Source organism: Cnephaeus nilssonii (assembly GCF_951640355.1).
Source record: "Cnephaeus nilssonii genome assembly, chromosome: 5".
In the NCBI taxonomy this organism is placed as follows: Eukaryota; Metazoa; Chordata; class Mammalia; order Chiroptera; family Vespertilionidae; genus Cnephaeus; species Cnephaeus nilssonii.
Genome location: NC_137076.1, coordinates 71079811 through 71106052, shown reverse-complemented (window position 1 = coordinate 71106052; position 26242 = coordinate 71079811). Strand labels below are relative to the sequence as shown.

General features: G+C 47.7%; 1 protein-coding gene across 3 annotated transcripts in view; it reads right to left on the bottom strand.

The window, feature by feature from the left end:
- Positions 1-25171, bottom strand: part of FAM193B (family with sequence similarity 193 member B) — a 34290-nt gene extending 9119 nt beyond the window's left edge. Inside the window, exons 1-6 of one of the 3 annotated variants that reach the window (XM_079770933.1) lie at positions 24870-25171; positions 8742-8984; positions 7708-7939; positions 6228-6603; positions 1931-2132; positions 800-1039 (exon numbers count right to left, since the gene is read on the bottom strand). In XM_079770933.1, coding sequence (XP_079627059.1) covers positions 800-1039; positions 1931-2132; positions 6228-6603; positions 7708-7939; positions 8742-8984; positions 24870-25070 — 1494 coding nt within the window. In that variant the 5' untranslated portion in view covers positions 25071-25171. Of the gene's footprint in view, positions 1-799; positions 1040-1930; positions 3816-4257; positions 6204-6227; positions 6604-7707; positions 7940-8741; positions 8985-24869 lie in introns of those variants that run through there. The other 2 variants (XM_079770934.1, XM_079770935.1) reach the window with 2 other exon arrangements.
- Between the last annotated feature and the right edge of the window lie 1071 nt (positions 25172-26242).

Here is a 26242-nt window from a genome sequence, read left to right as displayed (position 1 = left end):
AAACCCTGTCACTTCTGCTTCCTCTGAAAATACACCTCTCGTCCAGTCCCACCATCAATCATCTGTACTCTGGCTCTTGGCTTTCTGATCTTGAGTATCACTTCACCAGGCTATCTTCCATATTGCCACACAATAATCTTGGAACACAGAATCGACCAAGTGTTCTTTGATTAAAGCCCTCCAGTGACTCCCCCTCAGCTGCAGGATCAAGCCTTGTAGGCCCTTCCTCACCTCCACTGTCTGTCCTTCCTCTCCTGTTTGAGCCCCGGCTGTACTACTGCTGTGAAAAGTGTTATGCCTGCTGCCAGGAGGGCCCTCCTGATGAGTTTGTATTCACTCCCTGTGACTCAGTTCCAGAGTCAGCCTCTTGGTATGGCCATTTCCAGCAAGCCCAAGCAGGATGGGGGGCTTCCGTCATCCCAGTATGTGTCACACACTAATGTGCTCGCCAAGTTTTGTGTCTGTCTCTCCACTGGACCAAGCTTCTCCAGGGAAAGAACTTAACAAATGCTTTGTTTTTGCTGAATGATTAAGTGATTGACTGACTAAAGCAAGTCCTGGGCTTGAAAGAATCCAGCAAGCTGCTTCTGAGGCCAGGACTTGTTTATCCTCCAGTCACTGGCCCCCAGGCTCCCTGACCCTGATGCCTCCCAAACTCATTCAGACCTTCCCAGAGCAGTGAGCCATGCCAAGGTCCTTGGCAGCCAGCAGTATTCATGCCCCAGAAGTCCTGGGGGTTGGGGCAAGGGATTCCTCGGGAAGAAGAGGTGATAGAGCTGGGCTCCCCCCCCACACCCACCTTCTTTTTCAGCTTGTGCCGGGCCCGCTTGGCGGCCCTGGCGCTGTTGGGGACTTTGGGCTCCGTGCTGTTGATGAATTCCAGCAGCTCATCCACATCTCGGTGGTCCACGGCGGGCTCCCCAGGGATCCCGCCCAGGGCGCCCCCCTTCATGGGCAGCTCCTCTTTCCGCCTGGTCAGCCTTGAACGGAGCTTCTCTCGGATCTCGGTATAATTCCGACTCGTCGGGGCAGCGGGTGGCTGGGGGAGGGGGAGGTGCTGACATTACACCCTGGGCCTGGGAAGCCCATAGGACTCCCACCCGCTGGCACCAAACATGTGGTAAGAAGCGAGACAACTGTTCTTTCTACCAGAGCCACAGAGGCCAAATGGCTTCACCTCAGCCAGGCGGCGGGAGGAGGGAGTAGGAGATATGTGACAGCATTGGGAGCACACTGGCATGGGAGCCAGGAAAGCAGGTTTGAGCCCAGGCTTTGTCACTTGGAGGATGTATGACCTTGGGCAGGTCACTGAGTCTTGTGAGCCTCAATTTTGTCATCTCTAAAATGAGGATAACACCTAGCTGAAAGGTGACTAGCAATGCAATTACTTTCATTTCTTCTGTTCTCAACTGCTCTCCCCTAGTCAGCGGCCCCTTCCTCTTCACCTTAGAAGACTTCTGAACTGCTTCCTCCCCTTGTCCAGAGACAGCATGTATTCTGCTCTGTGCCTCCTTCCTGGCACCATCTGTGCACATGGCCTGTCCCTCAGCTGGCTCTCACACTTGGGGGACTGAGAGCCTTTGCTTCCATTCTGCCTTCATTGCACAAGTGTTCACTTCTCTGTGATTATGCCATACACAAAGTCATCAGAATTATAGCTTTCCTCTCTGCCATTTCCTTTCCTTTTGCGTAAGGAAAAAATAAAGTCATCTTAAGAGAAACCACGAAAATAGCAAAGTTAGCAAAATGTTTAAAAATCCCTACCTCACCAATTTGCTGTAAGGATCAAGTGAGCAGACACAGGTGCGAGGACTCACAGGGTCCCAGCGAGGTTACTATCCCCTTGAGCAGGGGTTTCTGGGGAGAGCAGGCACTCCCCCGGCTCCCCTTGGCTGGCCCCTAGCCCTCAGGCATGGGCAGCTTCACTCACCGCATTGTGGCCGAAGAACTCACAGTAGCAGCAGTCACAGAACTTCCCATCTCTCTGGTGCGTGGAGGACGAGGTGCAGGAGCTACGCTCTGAGCTGCTGTCCTCTTCCTCGCCTAGCCCCTCATCTGCCTCGCAGGGCTGGGGCAGTTGACAGGCCAGGCCACTATGTGTAAACTTGTGCCCCTTGCACCCGGGGTCTCTGCTGATGGGGGAGAAAGACAGGCCCAAAGGTGAGAGAGGGCATGGCAGGAGCAGGCTACAACAGGGACCTGGAGAAGCAGCCCCACCATCAATGTCCCGACTGCCCTTAAGCTGCCTCATCCCACGAAGGTCAAGGCAGTCATGCTGCATCGATGCCCCTCATAATTACAGGGCTAACACCCTCATTGTCCCTTAGGGCCTAGCTCAATGGCACTATTCTAGAAAGGTCCCCAATGCCTCTCCTGACCACACCCCCCACCATGTGACCCTCCCGGACTCTGTCTCCATCCTACCATCTATCACACTTTACTATAGTGATCTATTTGTCTCAGATCAACTGTGCACTCTCCAAAGGCAGGGACTATGCCACTTCTATTTTTGGGTCCCAGTGTATAGCATAACAGCCTTGCACACAGGAAGTTCTCAGCAAGTAGGAATCTGAACAAATTAGTGGGCTGATGGCTCCCCGGGAGTATCCAAAGGAGGTTAACAGGTAAGTCTCCTTTCACTCTCTAAGATCTTATGCCCGAGTCTGCACCAGTAGGCAAAGCTGCCTTAGCCATTGGGCCTCGAGGTTAGGAAAGCAAATGGGCCTTGTGGGCCATAGACTCCAAGAACTTGTTTGAGCCAGGTACTGTATTCAACATATTATTTCTAACTACCACCCCCACAAGGTGTGCAAAATAGGTGTTGCAGTGGAGGAGACAGGCTCAGAGTGCTTCCCTGCTTTGCTCATGGAGTGGCCAGGACTCAGCCCGTGACTGTGCGCAAAGTTCATGCTCTCCCACTGCACTGCTGACTCTGGATTTCAGGGCATCTTATAATACAGACTGGCATCAGCAGTGGGAGCCAGGTGGAAGGGCAGGGCAAGGGGCCGGGAAGAGGCTTGGCTCCAGGGCAGGTTAGTCCCATGGGTGGAAAAGGAGAAGCATGAGCTATTATCAGCGGTGCTTAGAGAAACTTAATCCAAATTGACCACTCTTCAGCTACTACATTAGCAAAATTATAATGCTCAGTACCCCTGAGAATATGGAGAGATCAGCACTCTAATATTGGTGCCATGGAATTATGGAGAGCTTTTGGAAAAGCAGTTTTTCAGTGTATTAAAAACCCTTCTTAAAAAAAAAAAAACCAGCCCTAACCCAGTTTGGTTCAGTGGATAGAGTGTCAGCCTGTGGACTGAAGGGTCTTAGGTTCGATTCCGGTCAAGGGCACATGCTCAGGTTGAGGGCTCGATCCCCAGTAGGGGGAGTGCAGGAGGCAGCTGATCAATGATTTTCTCATCATTGATGTTTCTCTCTCTCTCCCTCTCCCTTCCTCTCTGAAAAAAAAAAAAAAAAAAAAAAGACATCCTGACATCCTTTAAACTGAGAACTTTTTTTCATTCTGAGAGTTCTATTCCAAGGAGAAAAATCCAAGTCAGAAAAAGCTTTAGGCAAAGGCATCTTTAGAGATATTACTTATAATATTAAAATGTTGGGAAAGCCCTAGCCAGTTTGGCTCAATGGATAGAACGTTGGTCTGCGTACTGAGGGGTCCTAGGTTCGATTCTCGTCAAAGGGCACATGCCAGGGTTGTGGCTCAATCCCCAGTGTGGGGTGTGCAGGAGGCAGCTGATCAATGACTCTCTCTCATCACTGATGTTTCTTTTTTTAAAAAATATATATATATTTTATTGCCGAAACTGGTTTGGCTCAGTGGATAGAGCGTCGGTCTGTGGACTGAAGGGTCCCAGGTTCGATTCCGGTCAAGGGCATGTACCTTGGTTGCGAGCACATCCCCAGTAGGGGGTGTGCAGGAGGCAGCTGGTCGATGTTTCTCTCTCATCGATGTTTCTAGCTCTCTATCCCTCTCTCTTCCTCTCTGTAAAAAATCAATAAAATATATTTTAAAAAATTCAATATAAAGAAAAAATTTTAAAAAATATATATTTTTTATTGATTTTTTTACAGAGAAGAAGGGAGAGGGAGAGAGAGTTAGAAACATCGATGAGAGAGAAACATCAATCAGCTGCCTCCTGCACACCCCACTGGGGATGTGCCCGCAACCAAGGTATATGCCCTAGACTAGAATTGAACCTGGGACCCTTGAGTCCACAGGCCAACGCTCTATCCACTGAGCCAAACCGGTTAGGGCTCATCACTGAATTTTCTATCTCTCTCCATCTCTCTGAAATCAATAAAAAATATATATTAAAAAATGAAAATAAAAATGTTTGAGAAAAAATGTTGGAATGACCTAAATATTCAGTGACTAGAGAATGGTAAAGTGCTCTGTGGAGAATATCCTCCCATCCGTGAAGCTGAGTCTCAGAAGACCACACAGGAGGCTAAAAAATGCTAAGTGAAACTGCTGACCATACAGACATCATAAACGCATGTGGGAGAGACAAGGAGGGAAAATTGCTAAGAGTGGTGGGATTTTAGAGTGAGCAACTACAAATGTATATATAATAAACACAGATCTGATTTATAATAAAAAATAAACCTCTATCTTCTCCAAAGAACTGTATCTTTCAAATATCCTATATAATAAAGAGGTAATATGAAAATTGACCGTCACGCCCTCACACAAGATGGCTGCCCCAATGTGGTTTCCAGATGGTCGCCCCCATGTGGTCACAAAATGGCCGGCAGGGGAGGGCAGTTGTGGGCAATCAGGCCAGCAGGGGAGGGCAGTTGGGGGCAACCAGGCCAGCAGGGAAGGGCAGTTGGGGGGGGGGGGAACCAGGCCTGCAGAGGAGGGCTGTTGGGGGCTACCAGGCCTGCAGGGGAGGGCAGCTGGAGGCAACTAGGCCTGCAGGGGAGGGCAGTTGGGGGCAATTGGGCCAGCAGGGGAGCAGTTAGGCATCAATCAGGCTGGCAGGCAGAAGCAGTTAGGGGCAATCAGACAGGCAGGTGAGCGGTTGGGAGCCAGCAGTCCCGGATTGTGACAGGGAAGTCAGTCGGACATCCCCCGAGGGGTCCCAGATTGGAGAGGGTGCAGGCTGGGCTGAAGAACCCCCCACCCCCCAGTGCATGATTTTTGTGCACCGGGCCTCTGGTATATTAATATAACCTTTCTCAATAACTAGAGTTACTTTAGGACTCTACCTTAAGGACACGATTCCCAACTCAAACACAGATTTGGGTGCAAGGATGCTTATAACAGCCTTGTTTATAATGGTTTAAGAACTGGAAATGCCTAAATGTCCAGGGGTAAGAGAATGATAAAAACAAATTATGCTAGAGCTATACAATGAGATATTAAGTGGCCACTGAAAAGTGTTTAGAAGAATTTTTAACTGGAGAAATCATCAATGGTATAATGTTAAAAAAAACACACACACAAAAAATTACACAAAAATGTATAGTGTCCTGGCCAGGTAGCTCAATTGGTTAGAGCATCATCCCAATACACCAAGGTTGCGGGTTCAATCCTCAAGTCAGGGCACATACTAGAATCAACAAACAAATGAATAAATAAGTGTAACAACAACTCGTTGATTTTCTCTCTCTCTCTCTCTCTCTCTCAAATCAATTTTTAAAAAAGTATATCGAAGAGAGACCTAATTATGCTACATAGAGAAACATCAGGAAGACTATACTGCAGCATTAGAAATTTATCTTTTGATTGAGGACATTTTTTCTTTATAGACATTTCTAAATTTTTCCAATTTTTTTTCTGGTTAATCCTCACATGAGGATATTTTTCCCATTGCTTTTCAGAGAGAGTGGAAGGGAGGGAGAAAGGGGAAAGAGGGAGAGGGGGAAGGGAAGGCAGGAATGGGGAAAGGGAGAAACATCGATGTGAGAGACAGACTGACTGGTTGCCTCCCACACACACCCCAATTGTGCCCTGGGTGAATCAAACCCTCAACCCTTTGGTGTGAGGGCCAATGCTCTAGTCACAGAACCACACCAGCCAGGGCAATTTTCCCAAGTTTTTATAAAATAACAAATACGTATTTCTTTTATAATTGTAAAAACTATGAAAAAACAACAACCGTAAACAGAGTCTACCCTTTAAGTTCCACCCCAACGGTAGCCTTTGCAAAGTTTTCCAAAACTCTAAGCTCAAGTCAGCAAGGAGTTTGTCCTTCAGGCCACTCACTCACCTGTGAGTGTTAAGAAGCTGCTGTGAGCCTGGTGGTGGGAGCAGAGGCCCACTGCAGTGCCCGCTACAGGGGTGGCTGCACCCCGAGAAAGAAGGAGGCATCTTCAGGAGTGGCATGCTGGTGGAAGGCAGGTGGGGGCTCTGACATGCCCCAGGGGTGTGTGGGGCGGCAGCAGCAGCAACAGGGCATTCTGAAACCTGCGTAGGGAATGGTGCTGTGGGGGAGGTGGGCAGCAGGTGTGGGTGGGATGGTGAGCCAAAGGATCCAGGGTGAGATGGGATCAGTGACACTGGCTGTGGATGGTGGCCAGTGGGGCTGTTGGGTGGAGCAGTGAGGTCTGAGTGCCGGCGGTGCTCCGAGATGGGGAAAACCTCACCTGTGGACAAATGGGGGAGAAAGGTGTCAAGACCTCTGGGAGGAAAACCCAAGGACCCGCTGCCCCAGCACCCTGCTTACTGCGAACAGAGGGACATATTTGAGCACAGTACCTCAGCACAGTAGACCCATGAGCTTTTGGGAATGTCTAGCAGTGCCACCTTGGGCTGGAGAGGTTTCTCTGTAGGCAGCAGCTCGGCTGGACAAGCTTGAGAAGCCCAGGCCTGAGGGAGAAGGCATCAGGAATGCCAGCCCCATGGAAGGCCATACACCTCTACTGTGGCATAAGCAGGGAAATGTATTCTGTCTGTCAAGGTCTCTCTAAGACCTGCCTGCTCAGGTACTTCTCAGACCCAGGGCAGGGTCTGCAGGAGCCAACAGAGCAGCAGGCTGAGATTCTGCCTCTGGGCCATGAGGAGTGAGACTCTCCAGTGGCCCCAGATATCGGAGAAGTAAAAAATAGGCTGACATGACTTTGGTTTATGCACCAAAATAACTGGAAATATGTACTGCTCAACTCTCACAGTTGAGGGAAGCACCCCTCTGAAGAACTCAGCCACTCCACTTATAAATAGACAGTAATTCCATACTTACACAGTACATCAATAAGCCATGATTTTTTTCTTTTGGTCTCTGAGGATTACCTCAGGGTCTAAAGAAGGCATATAGGGCTACAAAATAGGCTAATAATCATGGCAGCTTGCAGTGTCATCCTCTTGTGGATAGAAGTGCGGCCTTTTATACCCACCCCATACGTGGAGAAAAGGGGGCCAAAGGAGACAAAGGCACCCAAGTCCTCTGTGCTGCAGTAGGGGTCAGGTGTTCTGTGATTTAGGTCCTAATGCCCTAAGGGCCCTCCTAGACTCCATCAGTGCCCACCAGGTCCCCTTCTGGCTCTAATGGGAACAGCTACCAGAGCCAATGACAGCAGTGTTTTTTAGCTTCAGAGTCCTGAGGAAAGGAGTGCCCCTCTGCTTCCATTAGAATAGCTCTACCTTTACTTAATTTAATAACTGATCTTCTAGTTTGTTTGAACAAAGTGGTTAGAAAAACACAGCTGTCTACATTTCTGAGGCCTGTCTCTTTGCCGAGCTGGGACACTCACCGGGGATGGAAGGAGGACTCCCAAGTGAGCTGCCTGGAACGGTCCCGCTGGAGTGTGGGGAGTTCCAGAGGCCCGAGAGCTTATGTGCTGACAGGAACGAGCTGGGATCCCAGTCCCCTGAGTTTCCATGGCAGGATGAGGACGAGGATGAGGATGATGAAGAGGATGACGAAGAGGAATGAGAGTCACCCCCACAAGACTGTGATTTGCAGGATGTGTGTGACAAGGATATCTGGAGAAGAGGTAAGAAAGAGGCTCATGATGAAACAGCAAACATCAGAGCCAATCCTCGGCTGCCTAAGCTTACCCAGGAGAGCTTCCTCCTCTAGGCCAAAGCACAATCCCCACAGCTCCAGGTGCAAGGGCAAATGAGGGCCAAGTTGCTCCCAGTGGGCTGTGCTGCTTCCAGTGAAATAAAGTGTGTGGATGCTGGTGAGAGACTTGGGGGGAGAGGAGGGATCACAGAGAATGTCTGTCAACTGTGGGCCTTTGGGGAGTCCAGAGAGTTACCAAGGAGAGAAGGGTCATTAAGTCAGGAGTCCTGGGTGAAAGCGAGGGGCTGGAGGGGAATAAGAAACAAGGATGGTCTGACTGCTATGATTCAGGAGACTGCAGCCTTAGATGGCTCCCAGCATCTCAGAGGCCTTCTGAGGCACACTATAGACCCTCAAACTGACCTTTGCCATCTATGCCATACTGGTTGGCTTTCAAGCTGCCACAGAGCTGAAGGCAGCATGGCCACATGGGAAGAGCAGGGTCCCTATCTATCAATTCCTATGAGCTGGCCCTCACATTGTACACAGACTCTCCTCAGGGGCCAGTGGGCTGCCTTAAGCCTCTCTCTTCTTCCCCGCCATGTGAACCTAAGCCACTAATGCTATGTGGGTACAGCCCAGCAGTCTCTCAGCACCTGGGCATAAGGGACATCCGAGGAAAGCCACCTGAGAGGACAGGGAAGGAACAGTTCAACAGCCTGACTTCTTTGGGCAGGCAGCCCTCCTGTACTCAGGAACCCCTTCACAGTGGTTACCTACCGCCACTGCATGCTCTCGACCTGTCTGCCTTTCATCTTCCTCCATGCTCCTTCGGCAACTCTGGCAGACCCATAGAGGCATCTCGCCTAGGAGGTTCTTGACGAGCTTTGGCATGAAGTCAGGGGGCAGCTTCTCACCCTGCAACACCAGTCCGTTTTGGGAAGGGCCTTCTTCCCAGCCTTTGCGTTCCCGATGACACAGCAAGCAACAAGTCTGCACAGACTGGCTGGAGGTGGGGGGAACCTGTCCAACAGACAGAAACAGGGTTTCCCAGGAGGGGAAAGGCTGCTTAGAAATAATATTAGCAATACTAATAATGTCACTTATTATGTGCCATGCACTGGGTTAGGCACTTTACATAATTTTAGCCACTGTAACAGCTCTGCAAAGTAGGTGTTACTATTCCCATTTTTAAAGATGAAGAAACAGATTTTAAGAAGTTAAATAAGTTGCCAAATGTTGCAGAGCTAGTGAGTGGTTGAACTAGGATTTAAATCTCAGTGAGGGTGACTCCAAAGCTCATGCTCAAATGCCTTAATGTCCCGATGTCCCCAAGTCTTGAAGTTTAAAGAGAAGATGGCCCTTCCTTCTCTGAGATGTCTGAGAGAGGCCACAATCCTTGTATTGTCTGTGCAGTCTACAGACCAATGCCATCTGGAAGGAAAGAATATTTCAGGTAATACAACATGTGGGTTTCCTGAAGAGCTATGTAATTCCATTAGGACCACAGCAGCATTTTGGAGGAAGGGTTTGTATAGCTAGTCAAAAGGCATCAACTGAATTGAAAACGGAGCTGGAAGGAAGGTAAGGCAGACCCCTGGTGCTTCTGAGAGGCAAAGGTGTGGTGAAAAGAACCTCAGCTGTGGAGGTCAGACCGACATGTACTCTAACACCTGCCTGACCACATTAGCTGGGTGACCTTGGGCAAGTTATTTAACCTCTCAAGCTCCATTTCCTACCTACCTTGCAGAGTTGTGAGGCTCAATGCATAAACAGGGCAAGTGCCTAGCCCTGTGCATACCCATAGGATAGTCCCAATACATAGTAATTCTTATCTGGACTTTTCTTTTTCCCTTCTAGGAGAACTTGACATATGTATACAGGTTTTCTTTCACATTGAGGGGTACTGACTAGGAGGCTGATTGGATTTAATGACCCTAATTAATGGCTTTTCTATGTCCTACAATTTTGTAGTCCCCTCTTACTCTGACATTGGGCGTGGTCATGTCACTTTCTTTGGCCCATAGGATATTAGCAAATGTGCTGCTGGCATAAGCTTGAAAAATGAATGCATTTCTACTTGCTTCCTTGCATGGCTGGGCTTGCTCACTCCTGCACCTCTGCCATGTCATGAGCATGATCAGGCTAGCTGTTGGAGGGACGTGAGGGATGTGTGAAGAAAACTGAGTCTTTCTAGACAATTGGCTAGCAGATCAGATACATGAGTGAGCACAGCTGAGATCAGCCAAGCTGGCTCCAATCTGCAGAAATACCCAGTTAACCCATATATTCATGAGAAGTAATAGATGACATTGCTTTAAGCCACAATGTTCTGGGATGGTTTGTTACATGCAACTGTTAATGGATAACCTTCCAGACTTACCCACCACTAGGTAACAGGTGTTTGCAGAGGCCAAGCAGAGGAATAATAAACGTTATCATTCTCAACCTACCAGTAAAATTAATGCCATCATCTTTTTCTTTTTAAAATATATTTGTATTGATTTCAGAGCAGAACAGAGAGGGAGAGAGGGATAGAAATATCAATGATGAGAGAGAATCATTGATTGGCTGCCTCCTGCATGCCCCACACTGAAAATCGAGCCGGCAATCCGGGCATGTGCCCTGACCAGGAATTGAACCGTGACCTTCTGGTGTACAGGTTGACGCTCAACCACTGAGCCATGTCGGCTGGGCAATGCCATCATCTTTTTCAAATAAAATCACCTTCTTAAAGTAAGATGGAATCAGAGTATCCTTAAATCTGTCACATTACAATTACACTGACTTTGGTCCCTAGGGAAGAATAGGGACCAAACAGTAGTACCAGGGACATAAGGAAACATTTGGGGAAGTACAAGGACCTTTGAAAAGAGTACCAGAGGCACAGAAACCTTACATGTGAAACTCATATGAGATATTAAGAGCCTACATGGTCTCTGCCAAGGAAACATTTTAGTGAGCAAGGCAGCTGCTCAGTAGCAATTACAACAAGGTACAGCCTCCTGGAACCCATTGGTGGTATCTCATGGAAAGGGTGGAAGGTGGATAGAGGAGAATGATGATCAGAGAAATTAAGGCAAAGAAGACCTTTTTGCGAAGTGTACCCAGGAAACTTTCCATAGCTACAATAAGCCATAATAACTGCAGAGGAACAAAGTGAGGCCAATACCCACGTTCCTTCCCTGTAATGATGGTGACCATAGTCTTAAGGCAAACACCTGGACATGTAATTTTACTACTACAGAGCTTCTTTTCAGTTAGGTGTTAGATTCTAAAGTTACTATATTAGATGAAAATCTTCTGAGTAAATTTATTCTTGAAATTCTTTATTTGGCCTGTGAAGTACAGCACATGTGTTTTAGGTATGACCGAGAATTCAAATGTACAATATACATTAACAATATACATTATAACAATATAAGATTAATTGGTATTTTTTTCTGTTTTCTTTTTTTAATATATAGAGAGAGGAAGGGAGAGAGACAGAAACATTTAAGAGAAACATCATAGATTGGCTGCCTCCTGCAGTCCCCCTACCAGGGATCAAGCCCACAATCTGGGCAAGTGTCCTGACCGGGAATTGAACCAGTGACCCCTTGGTTAATGGATCAATGCTCAACCACTGAACCACAATGGCTGCTCTTTTCTTTTAAAAGCAAATACAGAATTCTTATAAGTTAAATGTGTTACCAATAGACTGCATTTAGTGCCAGAGTAGGTGTGGCACCTTAATAAGTCTAGGGCAGTGATGGGCAACCTTTTGAGCTTGGTGTGTCAAACTTCGCCAAAAAACTGAGCATAACTCGGGTAGTGTGTCACTTTGAGGAAAAAACATTATTTCGCAAATGTTTCATCCTCAGGAGCAGCAAATGTTTTATCCTTGGCATGCGGCCGCGTGTCATCAGAAATGGCTACACGTGTCAGTGCTGACAAGCGTGTCATAGGTTCGCCATCACTGGTCTAGGGTGTAGTGGAAACAATACTGGCTTTGGCATCCTGGGCCTCTATCACTTACCAGTTGTATGATGCTGGGCAAGTTATATTTACTCTGTCTCCTCATCTGTAAATGGGATTAAGTCTGAACTTGTACGGTCAGCTGTGAGCATTAAACGTGACAAAGCACCTAGTCTGGTGCCAGCCCCATAATATGTTGCTCAACATATGGTACTAATTATGAACCAGATGGGAGCGATAGAAAACAGTACTTAAAACCAGGATTAGGGTGGAAAATATAGAAATACAGATCACTGTATTTTATAAGAATGCAAGAATTTCTTAACATGCCATGACTCTAAGGTGACTTGTTAGACATCTTCATCTCTGCCCTCAACTCCATGAAGTCATTCCTTAAGTTCCCCAAATACTCTGTATTCTCCTACCTCATGCCTTTGCCTAAACACCCTTCCTTCCCATGTTTATCAATAAGGAGTTGGGCAGTGCTTAAATGCCCAGCTTAAATCCAACCTTATCCAAGCTTTCCTAGAGAGCTCCTCTTATAATTCACCTCCCTTCACATATCCCACAGCACACTGTGCCTTGGTTATAGCATCTGTGCCTTCCACTTAATTTATTTACCTATATCTTCTGTCCCTAGAAGGCAAGCACCAGGTCTGATTCTTGTCTGGTTCCCTCACAATGCAACACAGGGCCTAGGCTCAGCTGGACACACAGTGGCAAAATCAGACCTGTTAAATGTTCCCAGTGCAATACTGCTGGCAGGCAGCTTGGTGAGACACCGCTTGAAATTATTGCTTCCCACAAAGAAAGGCCATCTCCCTATCCTGGACCTTCACCCAAATTGTTCTAATCTCAAGTGTGAAAGAGTGTAAAATTGCATTCTTTGGAGATTATAATGAGATGCCTCTGTTCATGGAAATAAAGTAATTTCCCCTATAGCCAAATTGGTACACACAATAAATGAGATTAGCCATCAATGGAAGTGAATTTATAGGACAGTTGAAGAGAAAAACACAGAGCCTGGGAAGCTAATTAACATTAACTGAAGAAGGGATACCACCTACATTGCATAAAGTTGCCCAGAGGATTAAGTGACATTAGAGATGCAAAGCTTACCTCAAAGGATCCACACAATAGACAATCTATTATCTAGGCCCCTGGGCTATTCTGTTCTTAATAAGTCTACACCAGAAACAAGCTTATCCACTGACCTGAGTTTGGTATACGTGAGTCCTTCTTTCTAGGCAACCCCTAAAACTGTCTTAACCCTCAGCCTTGGTGCCTGCAGGTGGGTACAATGCCTGGTGGGGCCTGGGGACTTTTCTATCTGACATTTTCATCTCTAATTGACAGAGGCTGGTGTGAACCCCAAGCTGTGGAGATGTTATATTCAGTCAGTACTACCACTGTTCTTTCACATTTTTGCTTTGGCAGAGAAAAGCTCGGTTCGGAATTCCCTCTGATTGCAATCTCCTGCCATTTTCCAAATTCCTGGAACTTGTGACCCCTTATACCCTGAAGTCAACCCAGGCTTCCAACTAACTGTTCTCAAGATGTGTTGTTATCACCTGGCACAGTATTCCCCCACAAAGAATATGACCAATAAATATTTATGAAATGAATGAAGCATTCAACTATTTTTCTTCATCACAAAGGCTGGTGGAATTGATTCTTAAACCCAGCAGCCCTGGGCAACAACTAGTTATTCCTTCCCACCTCAGTTAAAATTTCAGAGCCTTTGCAGACACAGGTCTAGACTTAGGCAAAAGGTGGGAGGTGGGGGGGAAGGGAGGAAACGGTTCTACGGGTTCTCTTGAGTTAGGATTTGCTCAAGCTCCAAGATAATTCTACTTCACTCTCTGAGCAAAACCAGAATCTCTGGAGAGTGTGGTGTTACTCAAACAGGATCCATGTTATAGCACGCTTATTCCCAGAGCAGTCAAGGAACCAGGTAAGCCCTAGACTATAGCCACTCCCAGCCCTGGGGGTTGTTATGTGCAGCCATTAAAACCAGTATCTCTGCTCCCTCATCTGACCAGGCCCCAAGACTTTTCATCTAAGAAGCATTATGCTAGGCAGTCTAGTTTTTCCTGAATAAAAGAGATAAAAATCAAAGAAAGGAGAAGCCACTCTTTTCATAGAACACCATTTCCACTTAAAAGAATGACTAACAAGCTGATTATGTGAACTTAGGTTCTATCAGACATTTTCAAAAAAAAAAAAAAGAACAAAATGAGCCTGCTACTTCAAGAAAAACAATTTATTTATGGCCAATGATAAAATTCAACCTTTCAAGCAAAACTTAAAATTTTGGAAAACTTGTATTCACCATAATGAGCTTGACAATTCCCCAATACTTAAAGACTTTACTGATTTAATGGGAATTGATGTTAACAACTCTTATATAAAATGAAATGGGGAAACATTTGGAAAAATCTGTATAGCTCAATAAACCTATTTTCCAAAGGATCAAAGCATGATGTTAAAGAATCACACACTGTCCTGGCCGATGTGGCTCGGTTAGTTGGAGCGTCATCCTGAACACCAAAAGATTGCGAGTTTGATCCCTGGTCGGGGCGTGTATGAGAGGCAACCAATCTATATTTCTCTCTCTCTCTCGCTCTCAAAAAACAAACAAAACAAAAACAAAAAAGTCAAACATTGGTCAAAAATCCAATAATTTTAATGTAAATGAATATTTACACTTCACTGATATGGTCACAGATTCCACACTGCAAAGAACATCAACAATCATCTGGAAAGGCTATTAAAATACTCCTCCCATTTCCAACTAGGTATCTATATGAGACTGGATTTTTTAATATATTTCAACCAAAACAATATATTACAACAGTTTAAATACAAAAGCATATATAAGAATCCAGCTTTTTTATATTAAGCCAGACATTTAAAGTTTTGCAAAAATGATAACAAGACCATTCTTCTCACTCATTTTTAAAAAATAATTATTTTTTCATTAAAAATTATTACTGTAACAGGTATAATATTGCTATTCTCAAATGAATTAGTAACTAAATATTTTTACTTCCTCAGCTTTAATACTTAAATTGGTAGATATCAACAGATTTAACCAACAAAAGCTCTTCGGGTCCTCAATAATCTTTAGGAATGTAAAACGGCCCCAACACCAAACACTTTGAGAACTGCCAAAACGCACAAAAAGCAATAGTGATAAACAATGATATAGTTCACAGCATTACCTGGATAGCTCTTTGGGGCATGAATAAATTTCCACCCCAGACTTTTTGTCCATAATTTAGGGATTAAAGGGGAATAACCGGGTTCACCAGACAGCTGTCAAGGACTGTTCTGAAGCTGGATCGAATTTCCAGCACTAAACCTGCTTCTATTCCTCTCACGGATTCTTTATACAGTACGTCCGAGAGTACATGTGCGTTTGTAGAGGGTTCCCCAAGACACATGCTGTATCTAAACAGAGGCTCTGCAGCAGCTTCCAAATTCTATTCTGAAACGGCCCATTAGAGCACTACTCTGAAGGCACCAGACTCCAATAGCTTTCCTGTAACCAAGACAGGCAGAGGACAACAGTAGCAGCTAAAATTCCCTTCCAGAAGCAGAGAAAATAATGAATTCCCAGTCTAGAAAGACTTATCAGCTCAGTCATCACCATTTACTCTTCTGTTCACTCATTTATTCCCTCATTCAACAAACATTTTAAGAGCCCCTACCCTGATGCCAACCATTGTACTAGGTGCTGGAAAACAAAACTATATAGAGCTCCTGCCTTAAGAACACATGCTTAAACCAGGCAGGCTCATGCACTGTGTTGTCGATGTTCCCAACCTATCTGGATGCCTCATTCGTTCAAAGAATCAGGCAAGAACATAAATTAAAATACACAAATTAAAAATAAACAAGCCGAAACCGGTTTGGCTCAGTGGATAGAGCGTCGGTCTGCGGACTGAAAGGTCCCAGGTTTGATTCCGGTCAAGGGCATGTATTTTGGTTGCAGGCACATCCCCAGTAGGGGGTGTGCAGGAGGCAGCTGGTCGATGTTTCTAGCTCTCTATCCCTCTCCCTTCCTCTCTGTAAAAAATCAATAAAATATATTTAAAATAAATAAATAAATAAAATAAACAACCAACCAGGATACTGGGCTTCTTTACTTAATATAAGCTTATTATTTCCTTTTTGAATATCTATCCAGTTAAATGATCTACCTTTAGCTCCCCTTTCCTATCTTGGTCTCTCTTTAATCTCCAGGCTCCTTTCTGATTGAGCTTACTACCAGGGCACTCTCTGGCCCCTGCATTCATGACTTGGCCCCAGCTAACCTCTCCATGCTCCATTTCTACCTGAGAACCTTAGGCTCTATTCATACTCAGCACATCAGCACTACTCCGTGGCAAATTCCTACTTATTCTCTAAGATCCTGGTTAAAGGTCAATAAAGATTTTGAAGGACCAGACTAAGTAGAGCTAATTATGTTAGCATTGTACCTATTATTTTGTACTATAGACATATTCTCTGTCTGTCCCCAAACTCCTGGTAGAATGGGAGCTCTTTGGGGGTAGGGGGTGTACGCTGGTCACTTAAGTGTGCCAGGAACCTAGGCTTGGCTTGGACCTGGCACAAAGCAGGCCTTCACTGAACAAATGAACAGCCCTGACCAGGTAGCTCAAATGGTTAGAGCATTATCCTGATAAGCCAAGGTTGCAGGTTTGCTCCCAGGTCAAGGCACATACAAGAATCAACCAATGAATGCATAAATAAGTGGAACAACAAATTGATGTTTCTCTTTCTCTTTCCCTCTCTCTCCCTCCCCCCCTTCCTCTCTTTCTAAAAAATTTTTTTTTTAAAAGGTGAAATAAACAAACAAATGCTTAAAGCCCATCTGGCTCATGTCTCAGATGTCTACACAAATAGAGTCTAAAACACAGCTGAACCAGACATGCTATGTTAAAGGCATGGCTGCATCACTCCAGGCCACTGATGAGGGCTTCACTGCAAAGAATCTCAAGCCATTCTCTTTTTTTTTCTTTTCCCCAGACCATTCTAATGCTGGCATTCAGAGCTGCAGTTAATTCTCAGGGAGCTGATATAACAGTACCTCAGTGCCCTGGAGCTTTCACCCAAACTCCCACCCAGGCTGTTGGCTCAGGTCCTCCAAGGAGGCAGAATGGTTGTTTCATACCATAAAGTTAGTTTGTGAAGAACCTACTCTTGTTATATAAGCTGAGTCAAGGAGAGGGTAGTATCTCTGACCTCCATGGCCTTCCACCCCTACCCCCACCCCCGCCCCTGCCCCGCCCCAGGCTAGCTCATCCTTCGAACCTACCTCCTGGGTGCAATCAGCCACAGAAAAGCTGTTGTTTACTGACCAGGAACTGTATTACCTACTACTCTGTAACCCTAGCACAGATATATCATGGGTGGAAGAGTATGAATTTTGGAGACAAAACTGCTGTGAGTTCAAATCCCCATTCTGCCATTTTCAGTATGATCTTAGGTGAGCCTCAATTTCCTCATTTATGATATCAGAATAAACCATACTTCACAGATTTGTGAGGACAGAAGGAAATAAATTATGTAAAGTACCTGGCCTGGGCCTGGCACACAGTAGGTGCTCAATACCCGTTAGTTTCTTTCCTCTTCTGTCCTGGAAGAAATGACAGGGAAACTTACTAAGTGAGACTTGTCCAATCCAAAGTTATTACTTGAAGCACAGGACAAAGGACTAGACAGGTGACCTTCAAGGCCTTTTTGAACCCCTCAGAATATGTTCTTTAGCTACAACTTTCTAATAAGAACCGGCCCCTTCTTTCTACCTTAGTTTCCCTATATTCATTTCAGAAGAGAGGCAAACCACAAGGAGAGCTGGAGATCTATGATTCCTGAGTAGGGACTAAAAAGGAGATGGCCTATAGGACTGCAGCAGGGCAAAGAACCAAAGGGTACAAACACAGGGCCTTTCCTTGTCTGCTCTGCACACCTTGCCACAAAGAACCATTATCCACAAAGCACTCACTCACACTTCCCTCTGCCTCTTCCTTTTTGGGATCAGTTTGGGGGTTACAACCGCCCAAGTCCATAGGCAGAATGAGCTGTGCTTTGCTCTGGAATGCCCTAACACTTGTTTTACATATATCTTGAATAGAGCTTATCACAGGTATCCCAGTTGTTGAAATATACCTTCTCCACAACACTATGGGCTTTCCATAGGCAAGCCCTGGGTCCCCTAGTTCAATGCATCCCAATCATTCAGTAGAGGTGGCAGTACAAAGTAGACAGACACGGGTCACTCTAGCCGGTTTGGCTCAGTGGATGGAATGTCAACCTGCAGACCAAAGGGTCCCAGGTTCGATTCCGGTCAAGGGCACCTACCTTGGTTGCAGGTTCCTCCTCGACCTGGGCCCTAGTCAGGGCTTGTGGAGGAGGCAACCAATTGATGTGTTTCTCTCACATCAATGTTTCTGTCTTTCCCTCTCTCTTCCACTATCCCTAAAAATCAATGGAAAAATATCCTTGGGTGAGGATTAACAAAAACAAAAAGATAGGCATGGGTCAATGTTCTGATATATAAAGATTAGCAGTTGCAGAATATCAGTAATAAGGAAACAACTGAAGAAGCAGGGAAAGTTTGTTTTTTGTTTCTTTAAAACTAAGGCTGTTTCGGGTGAGCCCTGGGCCCCGGGTCGGGGCGAGGCCGCGGGCCCCTGGAGCCGGGTGAGCCCTGGGCCCCGGGTCCGGGCGAGGCCGCGGGCCCCTGGAGCCGGGTGAGCCCTGGGCCCCGGGTCCGGGCGAGGCCGCGGGCCCCTGGAGCCGGGTGAGCCCTGGGCCCCGGGTCCGGGCGAGGCCGCGGGCCCCTGGAGCCGGGTGAGCCCTGGGCCCCGGGTCCGGGCGAGGCCGCGGGCCCCTGGAGCCGGGTGAGCCCTGGGCCCCGGGTCCGGGCGAGGCCGCGGGCCCCTGGAGCCGGGTGAGCCCTGGGCCCCGGGTCCGGGCGAGGCCGCGGGCCCCTGGAGCCGGGTGAGCCCTGGGCCCCGGGTCCGGGCGAGGCCGCGGGCCCCTGGAGCCGGTTGAGCCTGGCCCCGGGTCCGGGCGAGGCCGTGGGCCCCTGGATCCGGGTGAAGCAGTGCCCCTGGGTCCAGCCGAGACCAAACCAGAGGGAGTCGGACCTGCATTACCACCATTTGTCCACCATCCAGAGCTGAGGGGTCAGTGCCGACATGTACTCATAGGGAACCGGTGGACATTGATATTGGGTCTCAAAAGAACTGTTGGTCCAGAAAGAAACTCACTACAGACTGATTCATTTGCCTGTCAGCATAACTATTATTGCTCGTCGCACATTCAATTCTTATAAGTATATCTATAGTGACACATGATTTCGCTCATCTAGGGGAAATGATGAACAACATAGACTGATGAACAAGAACAGAACCAGAAACAAGGAGGCATCGATCGGACTATCGGGCCTCAGAGGGAGGATAGGGGAGGGTGGGGGGCGGGGGGAGAGATCAACCAAAGGTCTTGTGTGCATGCATATGAGCCTAACCAATGCTTAAGTTCAACAGAGGGTTGGGGCATCCAAGGGGAGGGGTGTGGGATGGGAATGGGGGGATGAGGACAAATATGTGACACCTTAATCAATAAAGAAATTAAAAAAAAAAAAAAAAAAAAAAAAAAACTAAGGCTGTTTCTATTCCTGCTCCTCCCTGGGAGGCCCCATTCTTTAGATACTCTAGGCCTCTTTTCACTCTCCCATGAGTTGGGTGCTTTTGCCTCTGGGTCTCTATTATGCTTCCTTTGTTTAGACAGTTTCTCCCATTTTGTCCTCAGGAGAAACTTCTCAACATTGAAGGCACTCTGAAAATCTGTGCATCCTCAGCATCCAGCATCCTATCTAATAAAATCCTATCTGATAAAAGGGTAATATGCAAATTAACCAGCACTCCATCACAAAGACGGCAGCACCCATAGCCACAAAATGGCAGTGCCCGGTCCTCTCAGCCCCGCTGGAGTCCCCCAGTCCTGGGGGGGGGGGACGGCGACGGCCGCTGAGAGTGGGCAGCGTGAGCGGCCTGGCGGAATGCTTGCTTCGTCACCGCTGCGATGAGGCAAGCGTTCCATGTCCAGCCTCAGATGGGCCTCTGGGCCGCGGAGAGCCTCTCGGCAGCGGGTGCAGAACGGCCAGGCCCCGCAGAGAGCTACTGGCACACGGATTCGTGCACAGGGCTACTAGTCTATAATAATCATAGCTACCACCTGTGTTCAGTGCTTGACATGCAGTACTGGCTAAACCAGGCATCCTCAAACTATGGCCCGTGGGCCACATGCGGGTGTTTTTGCAGTTTTGTTTTTTTACTTCAAAATAAGATATGTGCAGTGTGCATAGTAATTTGTTCATAGTTTTTTTTAAACTATAGTCCGGCCCTCCAACGGTCTGAGGGACAGTGAACTGGCCCCTGTTTAAAAAGTTTGAGGACCCCTGGGCTAAACACTAATGTGAGCCTGGCATCACTGTCATTTTATACATGAAAAAATAAACCAAGAGGCTGAACTAGCATTTGAACCTTAATGCAGAGGAAGCAATACTCTTCTAGCCTTACTGCAATTACTATACATGTGTCCTCTAGACCATGAGCCCCTATGGACAGGGACCATGTCTGATTCACTTCTGCATCCCCAGCTTGTCCAGTGCTTTGCACAGATCAGGTGTCTCTTTGTGTTTGCAGAGTAAATTAGCACCCAAGTCAAAGAAGAGGAAGACTGAGCATGGTGTGTGCAATGGACCTAAATAAATGACTACCAGCCTGGCCCAGCAGTAGGGGCAGGTAAGAACAAAGTGGTAGGAACTTACTTGTTTTATTATAATTTAGTTTAACAGCCATTTTTTGAGCAAATAAGAATGATGCACAATAAATACCCCAGAAATGAATTAAAACATCACCCCTGTCCTCAGAAATTCTAGGTTCAGTAAATAAAGGTTAGGATTTTAATAGTCCATCTAATAATCAGATATTGAGCTTATAGCTCTGGGATGTTTTAAAGAAATTAAAATGTTAAAAATCTTGGCAAGTAAGCCTTTATCTTCAAAGGCCTTTTGGCATTTTTACATAGTGAATTTCTAGGGGCTTACAAAGAACCAGAGGCAGCAGGAATCCCCCCTCAGCATCATTTCCCCCTACATGCAATGAAAATGTCCAGGCTGGGTGGCGATGATTTTAAGGAGGTCCCTGGGTATGTGTGTCCTGAATAAAGACCCCAGCACAAAGGTCATAATGCTTGCTGAGTAGATTAAACATAATGAGATGGTTTTAATACAGACACTGACTGATTATCTGCTCCAGTCCCTTGAGGGAGCAAGTTTTAACTCTGAGCAGTGGGGGAACCATATCTCCAGAGTCCCTTTAAACTAGGCTGGGCACAGTCCCAGGGGATGCTATAGGGAGAGCAGAGATGGGAAGGGTAGCATGAGTTCAACCCCCAACAACTGCTGATTTACAGTCTAACAAGTCTCCTGGGGGTTTACTGAGCATGCACATCTGGATTACAAACTGAATGTCCAAGAGAAACCTAAAGACAGCCAGCAGAGCTGGCAGGTGAGAACACTGACTTTGGATGGGCATGTGGCACAGCTCCTGCTGCACACAACCTCTGACTCCTGCGCTTGTGTGAGCCTTGATATACTAGGTGCTATGTGGGTTGTTTCACATTCTTTTTTGAAGTTACTGATGAGGCTTAGAGAGGGGAGGAACATGCCCCGAGTCACAAAACCAAGAGCTTGAGCTTGGCGTTCACCCCAAGTCTGTAACACTGAACACTATTTCTTATGCCTACTTCAACTGCTTTGCAAGTTTTTTCCCCTTTGCTAATAAGGCAGTAACTGTCTTCTTGTGAAGGGAGGATTTCAGTTCTTTAAATTTGTTTTTTTTACAATATACAAAATAAATTTATTACCAGATGGATTTGGGTTCTTAGTGAACAGATCAATATACTTTAGTGGCCTGAAACAATTGGAAGTAGACTTTTGGGATACCAATTAAGCTCAAGATACTGCATTTAAATGTGTACATGTTATGTAAATGAGTGGAGGGGATTTGATGAAACCAGAGTGACCTATGAACCTTAACTCAGAGGAAGTGAAGCTTATTGCAATTACTATACACATGTTCTCTAGACCCTGAGCCCCTTGTGGGCAGGCACTGTGTCTGATTTAATTCTGCATCCCCGACAGCCCAGGGCCTGGCACAAATCAGGTGCCCTTTACATGCTAAAGGGAGCAGACACCATTCAGAGACTGCATATTACTGCCTTTGTGGAAATGTGGGTTCAGCAGCAGCAGTTGCTGCAGCAGCAGACTTTTAGAGTTTTAAGAGATGGCATAAATCCAGTTTGAGTTCAAATCAAAACAAAATCAGAAACAAAACGATGTGTGACTTGGGGCATTAGAACCTGACTGTGGACTGGAAATGGCCCGATTTGCCATCTTGGGCTTCAGCTCAGCACAGAACACTGAATTCCACTTTACTTACCCACTCTGTGTACATAACACAGGGTTATAAATGGCAATGGGAGCAGAGATCCTCGCCTCTGATCCTTTCAGCAGGTGCTTTTCCCCGGGTACAAAAACCTGCTTCTGGCATACAGAACCCACCCTCCCCAGCAAAAAAGTTGGGCACAATCAGAAGAGAGTTTGTCAATCTGTTTAGTCTCTTTGTGGCTATAGTGAAAAAAAAAGAAAGAAAATAAAAGCTGTGTTAAATCCCCCACAGGACACCCTTTGGCAGGGGTAGGGGGGATGCACTGAGACCTATAGTGGGAGATTTGGGCAAATGTTTAGTTGTTCTGCGTTTCTGTTTCTTCATCTGAAAAAATGGGGTAATAGTATTTATATCCTTCAGTTCATTCATTAACATTTGTTAATCACCAAGCATGGAGTATAATGATGACAGAGATGGTTCCTGCACACTCAGAGTTTATGTAGCAAAAGCAGACCAATAATTATACCAAGTTAACTCATCAGATTTGTGCTTAATGCTAAGGAGATACAGGGGTGGTGGGAAGATTAGAAGTAAGGTATGTAAATGCCTGGCATGAATGAAATGGAAGGTTAAGCAGTGGAGTAGGTAAGAACATGTTGGGAATGTACCATGTTAGTGAAGGTTATAGCTCTTAGGAAAGATGCATCCTAAATAAAAACTAAATGATTAAGCCACCATCCAAACTTTCTGGCCATGAATACTTTAGACTGGCTAAGTGGCAGGGGACCCTAAAGTATTATTGTATGGTTTGAATGAGGAGAGAAGACAAATAGCACCCTGGCTCTCCCTTCCCCCACTCTCCCCTTTTGGATAACAGCATTCCCAGAGAGGGGAAAGAAAAAGCTAGAAGGGGAAGCAGCTTCAGGGTCAGAAGTCAGACCAGTTGAGGGTGGGTTCCAACCTGGGGAGTCCCATTCCTCTAGAACCAGTCGCAGCCCAGGGTAGGGGATGGGGGTGAAGGTGGGGCTTCTGACACTCAGTACGTAGTGATATTTTCATTAATTAAAAATTTTATTGTGATCTGAGATACAAAGAAGACCAGCATCAAAACTGGGTGATAACAGGCACAGGTTCTCAACAGATTCGTTCTCTCATTCACTTAGTTCTTTCTACTCCATGTCAGAAAGGCCCTGGGCTAGGTGTGGAGGACCAGGTAGAAGACATAGACTGTGCCCCTGTGGAGTTCACAGTCCGGTGTAGAAATAGACACATAAACAAAATGTTTCATCACAGAATAGGGGGTGATACCAGAGGAGAGCACTGGGGCTGTGGGCACAGAGGGGTACCTCACACAACCAAGGAGGTGAGGACTTTCTGGGAATGGTACCCCAAATGGCATCCCCACTCACATGCACAATTCCAGAGATTCTACTAGAAGGCTGTCAAGAGCCATGCCTTCTGGCTGCACCAGCCTCCCAGAGTCCCCTGCTGCTCGATGCAGTGTCTGCAGAGCCAAACGCATCTTCAGCCACGCCTCAGCCTCATCCGGCGCCGCATCGGACCCTCCAAGACTCCTGCAGGAGCCTGCCTTCCCTGGCAAGCTCAGCCAAAAGACCAACTCATAACTCTTTTGTCAAAGCAAGCTTAGGGCGAGCCACCCAGCCCCTGGTGCCACGACCCTCCCAGAGCACCCGTGGCTCCTGCCACCCGGGCCGCTTGGTGAACACTGGCAGGGTACCTCCCCTTAAACCCTTTGCCCAGAAGAAAGTGACCTTCTTCCAGGAGGCAAGCTGGAAGCTTTGGCGAGTCCTCTGACTGCTCCCTCTCAGCAGAATTCGCCAAACCCAGGGCCCTGAGGGGCAGGGCAGGCGTCTTGTGGGTGAGGGGTATAGAGGAGAGAACAGGTAGGCTCTGCAGGGTTTCCACCCCAGTGCAGGAGCCTCACCAGACAGTCTTCTGGACAGCCTGGCGCTCGGCTCCAGCTGCCCCGCCGAGCAGGGCGGGGAGGGAGGCCCCGGAGACACACGCCGGGGGCACAGCTGCTGAGGGGGCAGTGACTGCAGGCAGTGAGGGGAAGGGGTGGGGCCGCTCTCAGGGGGGAAAGGGAAGAGGCCGCACGCAGCCTTCCAGGCCCCAGCGCCCCGAGATGGCCCGTGGGTGGGTGGGTGGGTGGGGACTCAGGTGGGCCTGGGGACAGAGCGCGGAGGGCTGAGCTGTGGCCTCAGGACCAGAGCTGGTGCCAGGGTGGGGGCGCCACCAGGACGTTTAGCTTCTGCTCCAGCCGGGAGGCGGCGGGAGGGGCAGGCAGCGTGGTCTCAGAACCAGTCGGGCCGTGCCTCCGCTTTGGAGAGCGGGGTCCAGCCTCGACTCTTGCCTTGGCAGAGAAAGCCTCCGCCTCGGCCCTGGGGGTAAGATGGTCTGTCCCCAAACCCGTTCCGACGGGAAGAGCCGGAGCAGCCGCACTCGCCTCGCTCGCTCCTACCTGCCCCAACTTGGGCTCGTCCTCCTCCCGGGTTCCATCGCGGACGGGCTCCGCCGGCACTTCGGGGGGCCCTGCACCCGCTCCGGCTTCCAAGCTCGGCGGCGGCGGGGGCTCGGGCACCTGAGGCTTCTGCGGCCCTGCGGCCCGAGCCCGCTCGCGCCGGCCCGCGCCTCCGCTCAGCCTGCTCCGCCTCCGAGTCATGCTGCTGCCCGCGCCTCTCCCTCGCTCCACTTGCGCCGCCGCCGCCGCCGCCGCCGCCGCCGCTCCCCTCTCAGGACAACAGCCAATATGGCGGCGCCCGGCTCCCCTTGGCCGCTGCCAGCAGGTCAGAGGGCACGAGGAGTCCGCGCCGCCGCACTAGCCCCCGAGGCTGCCTGCGCCATTTTGAATAAGGTCGCCACCCGGAGTTCCGTGGGAGAAAGAACGTGGTGGGGAGACGCCCTCCCGGTCTCGCGACGTGCGCGAGGAGAGGGTGTCCGCTGTGGTGGGCGCGCCGCCCGGCCCTTGTCGCTTAATACCGTACATGGGTGAATGAATGCGTTTCTGCATTGCAACGGCACTCTCACACCCGTCACCTGACTTCTCTCACTCACACGGGGAGGCAGGTACGACCGTTCCCACTTTGTAGCGGCGGAAATCCAGGCCTCAGAAAGCAAAAGGCTCAACGTCGTCCGGGGCTCGTGGACGGCCTGCACTGAAAGGGACGAAAGGATCGCCCCGGCCTTCATCTGCAGTGTGTGACCCGCTGGGAGGCCAGCGTTTGGTGCTTGGGACCCGGGACTCCGACCCCGGTCCTTCTCTCCGGTCCGGTGGAGAACGTGGGCACTGAACACAATTACAACCAGTGTGATAAAGATTGGGTAACTGTCACGTACTAGGTCAGGGTTTCAAAAAAAGAAAAGTGTTTCCCAAAAAGGAGAGGATTTTGAGTAGTACACAAAGGAACAATTTTTTTAAAATATAATAATTGTGTATTGTTAAAAATGGGACTTCCCCCCTTTTCCTTCTTTTTTGAATATATAACATACACACGGTACAGATTTGTTAAGTTTTTTTATTTTATTTTAATTTTTCCACCACCATTTATCCCCCCATACTCTTCACCTTCACCCACCCCCCTCGCCCCTGCAATCACCATACTATTGTCCATGTCCATGAATTCTTTCTCTTTTTTTTTCTTTCCCCCAGCTGTCAGCCTGCCATCTATGAGTCTGTCAATATTTTGCTTGTCAGTTCAGTTTGTTCATTAGATTCCACATATGCGTGAAATCATCATGGTATTTGTCTTTCTTCACTTATCTCACTTAACATAATGTTCTCCAGGTCCATCCATGTTGTGGCAGAGGGTAAATTTTTCTTCTTTTTTTCCCACT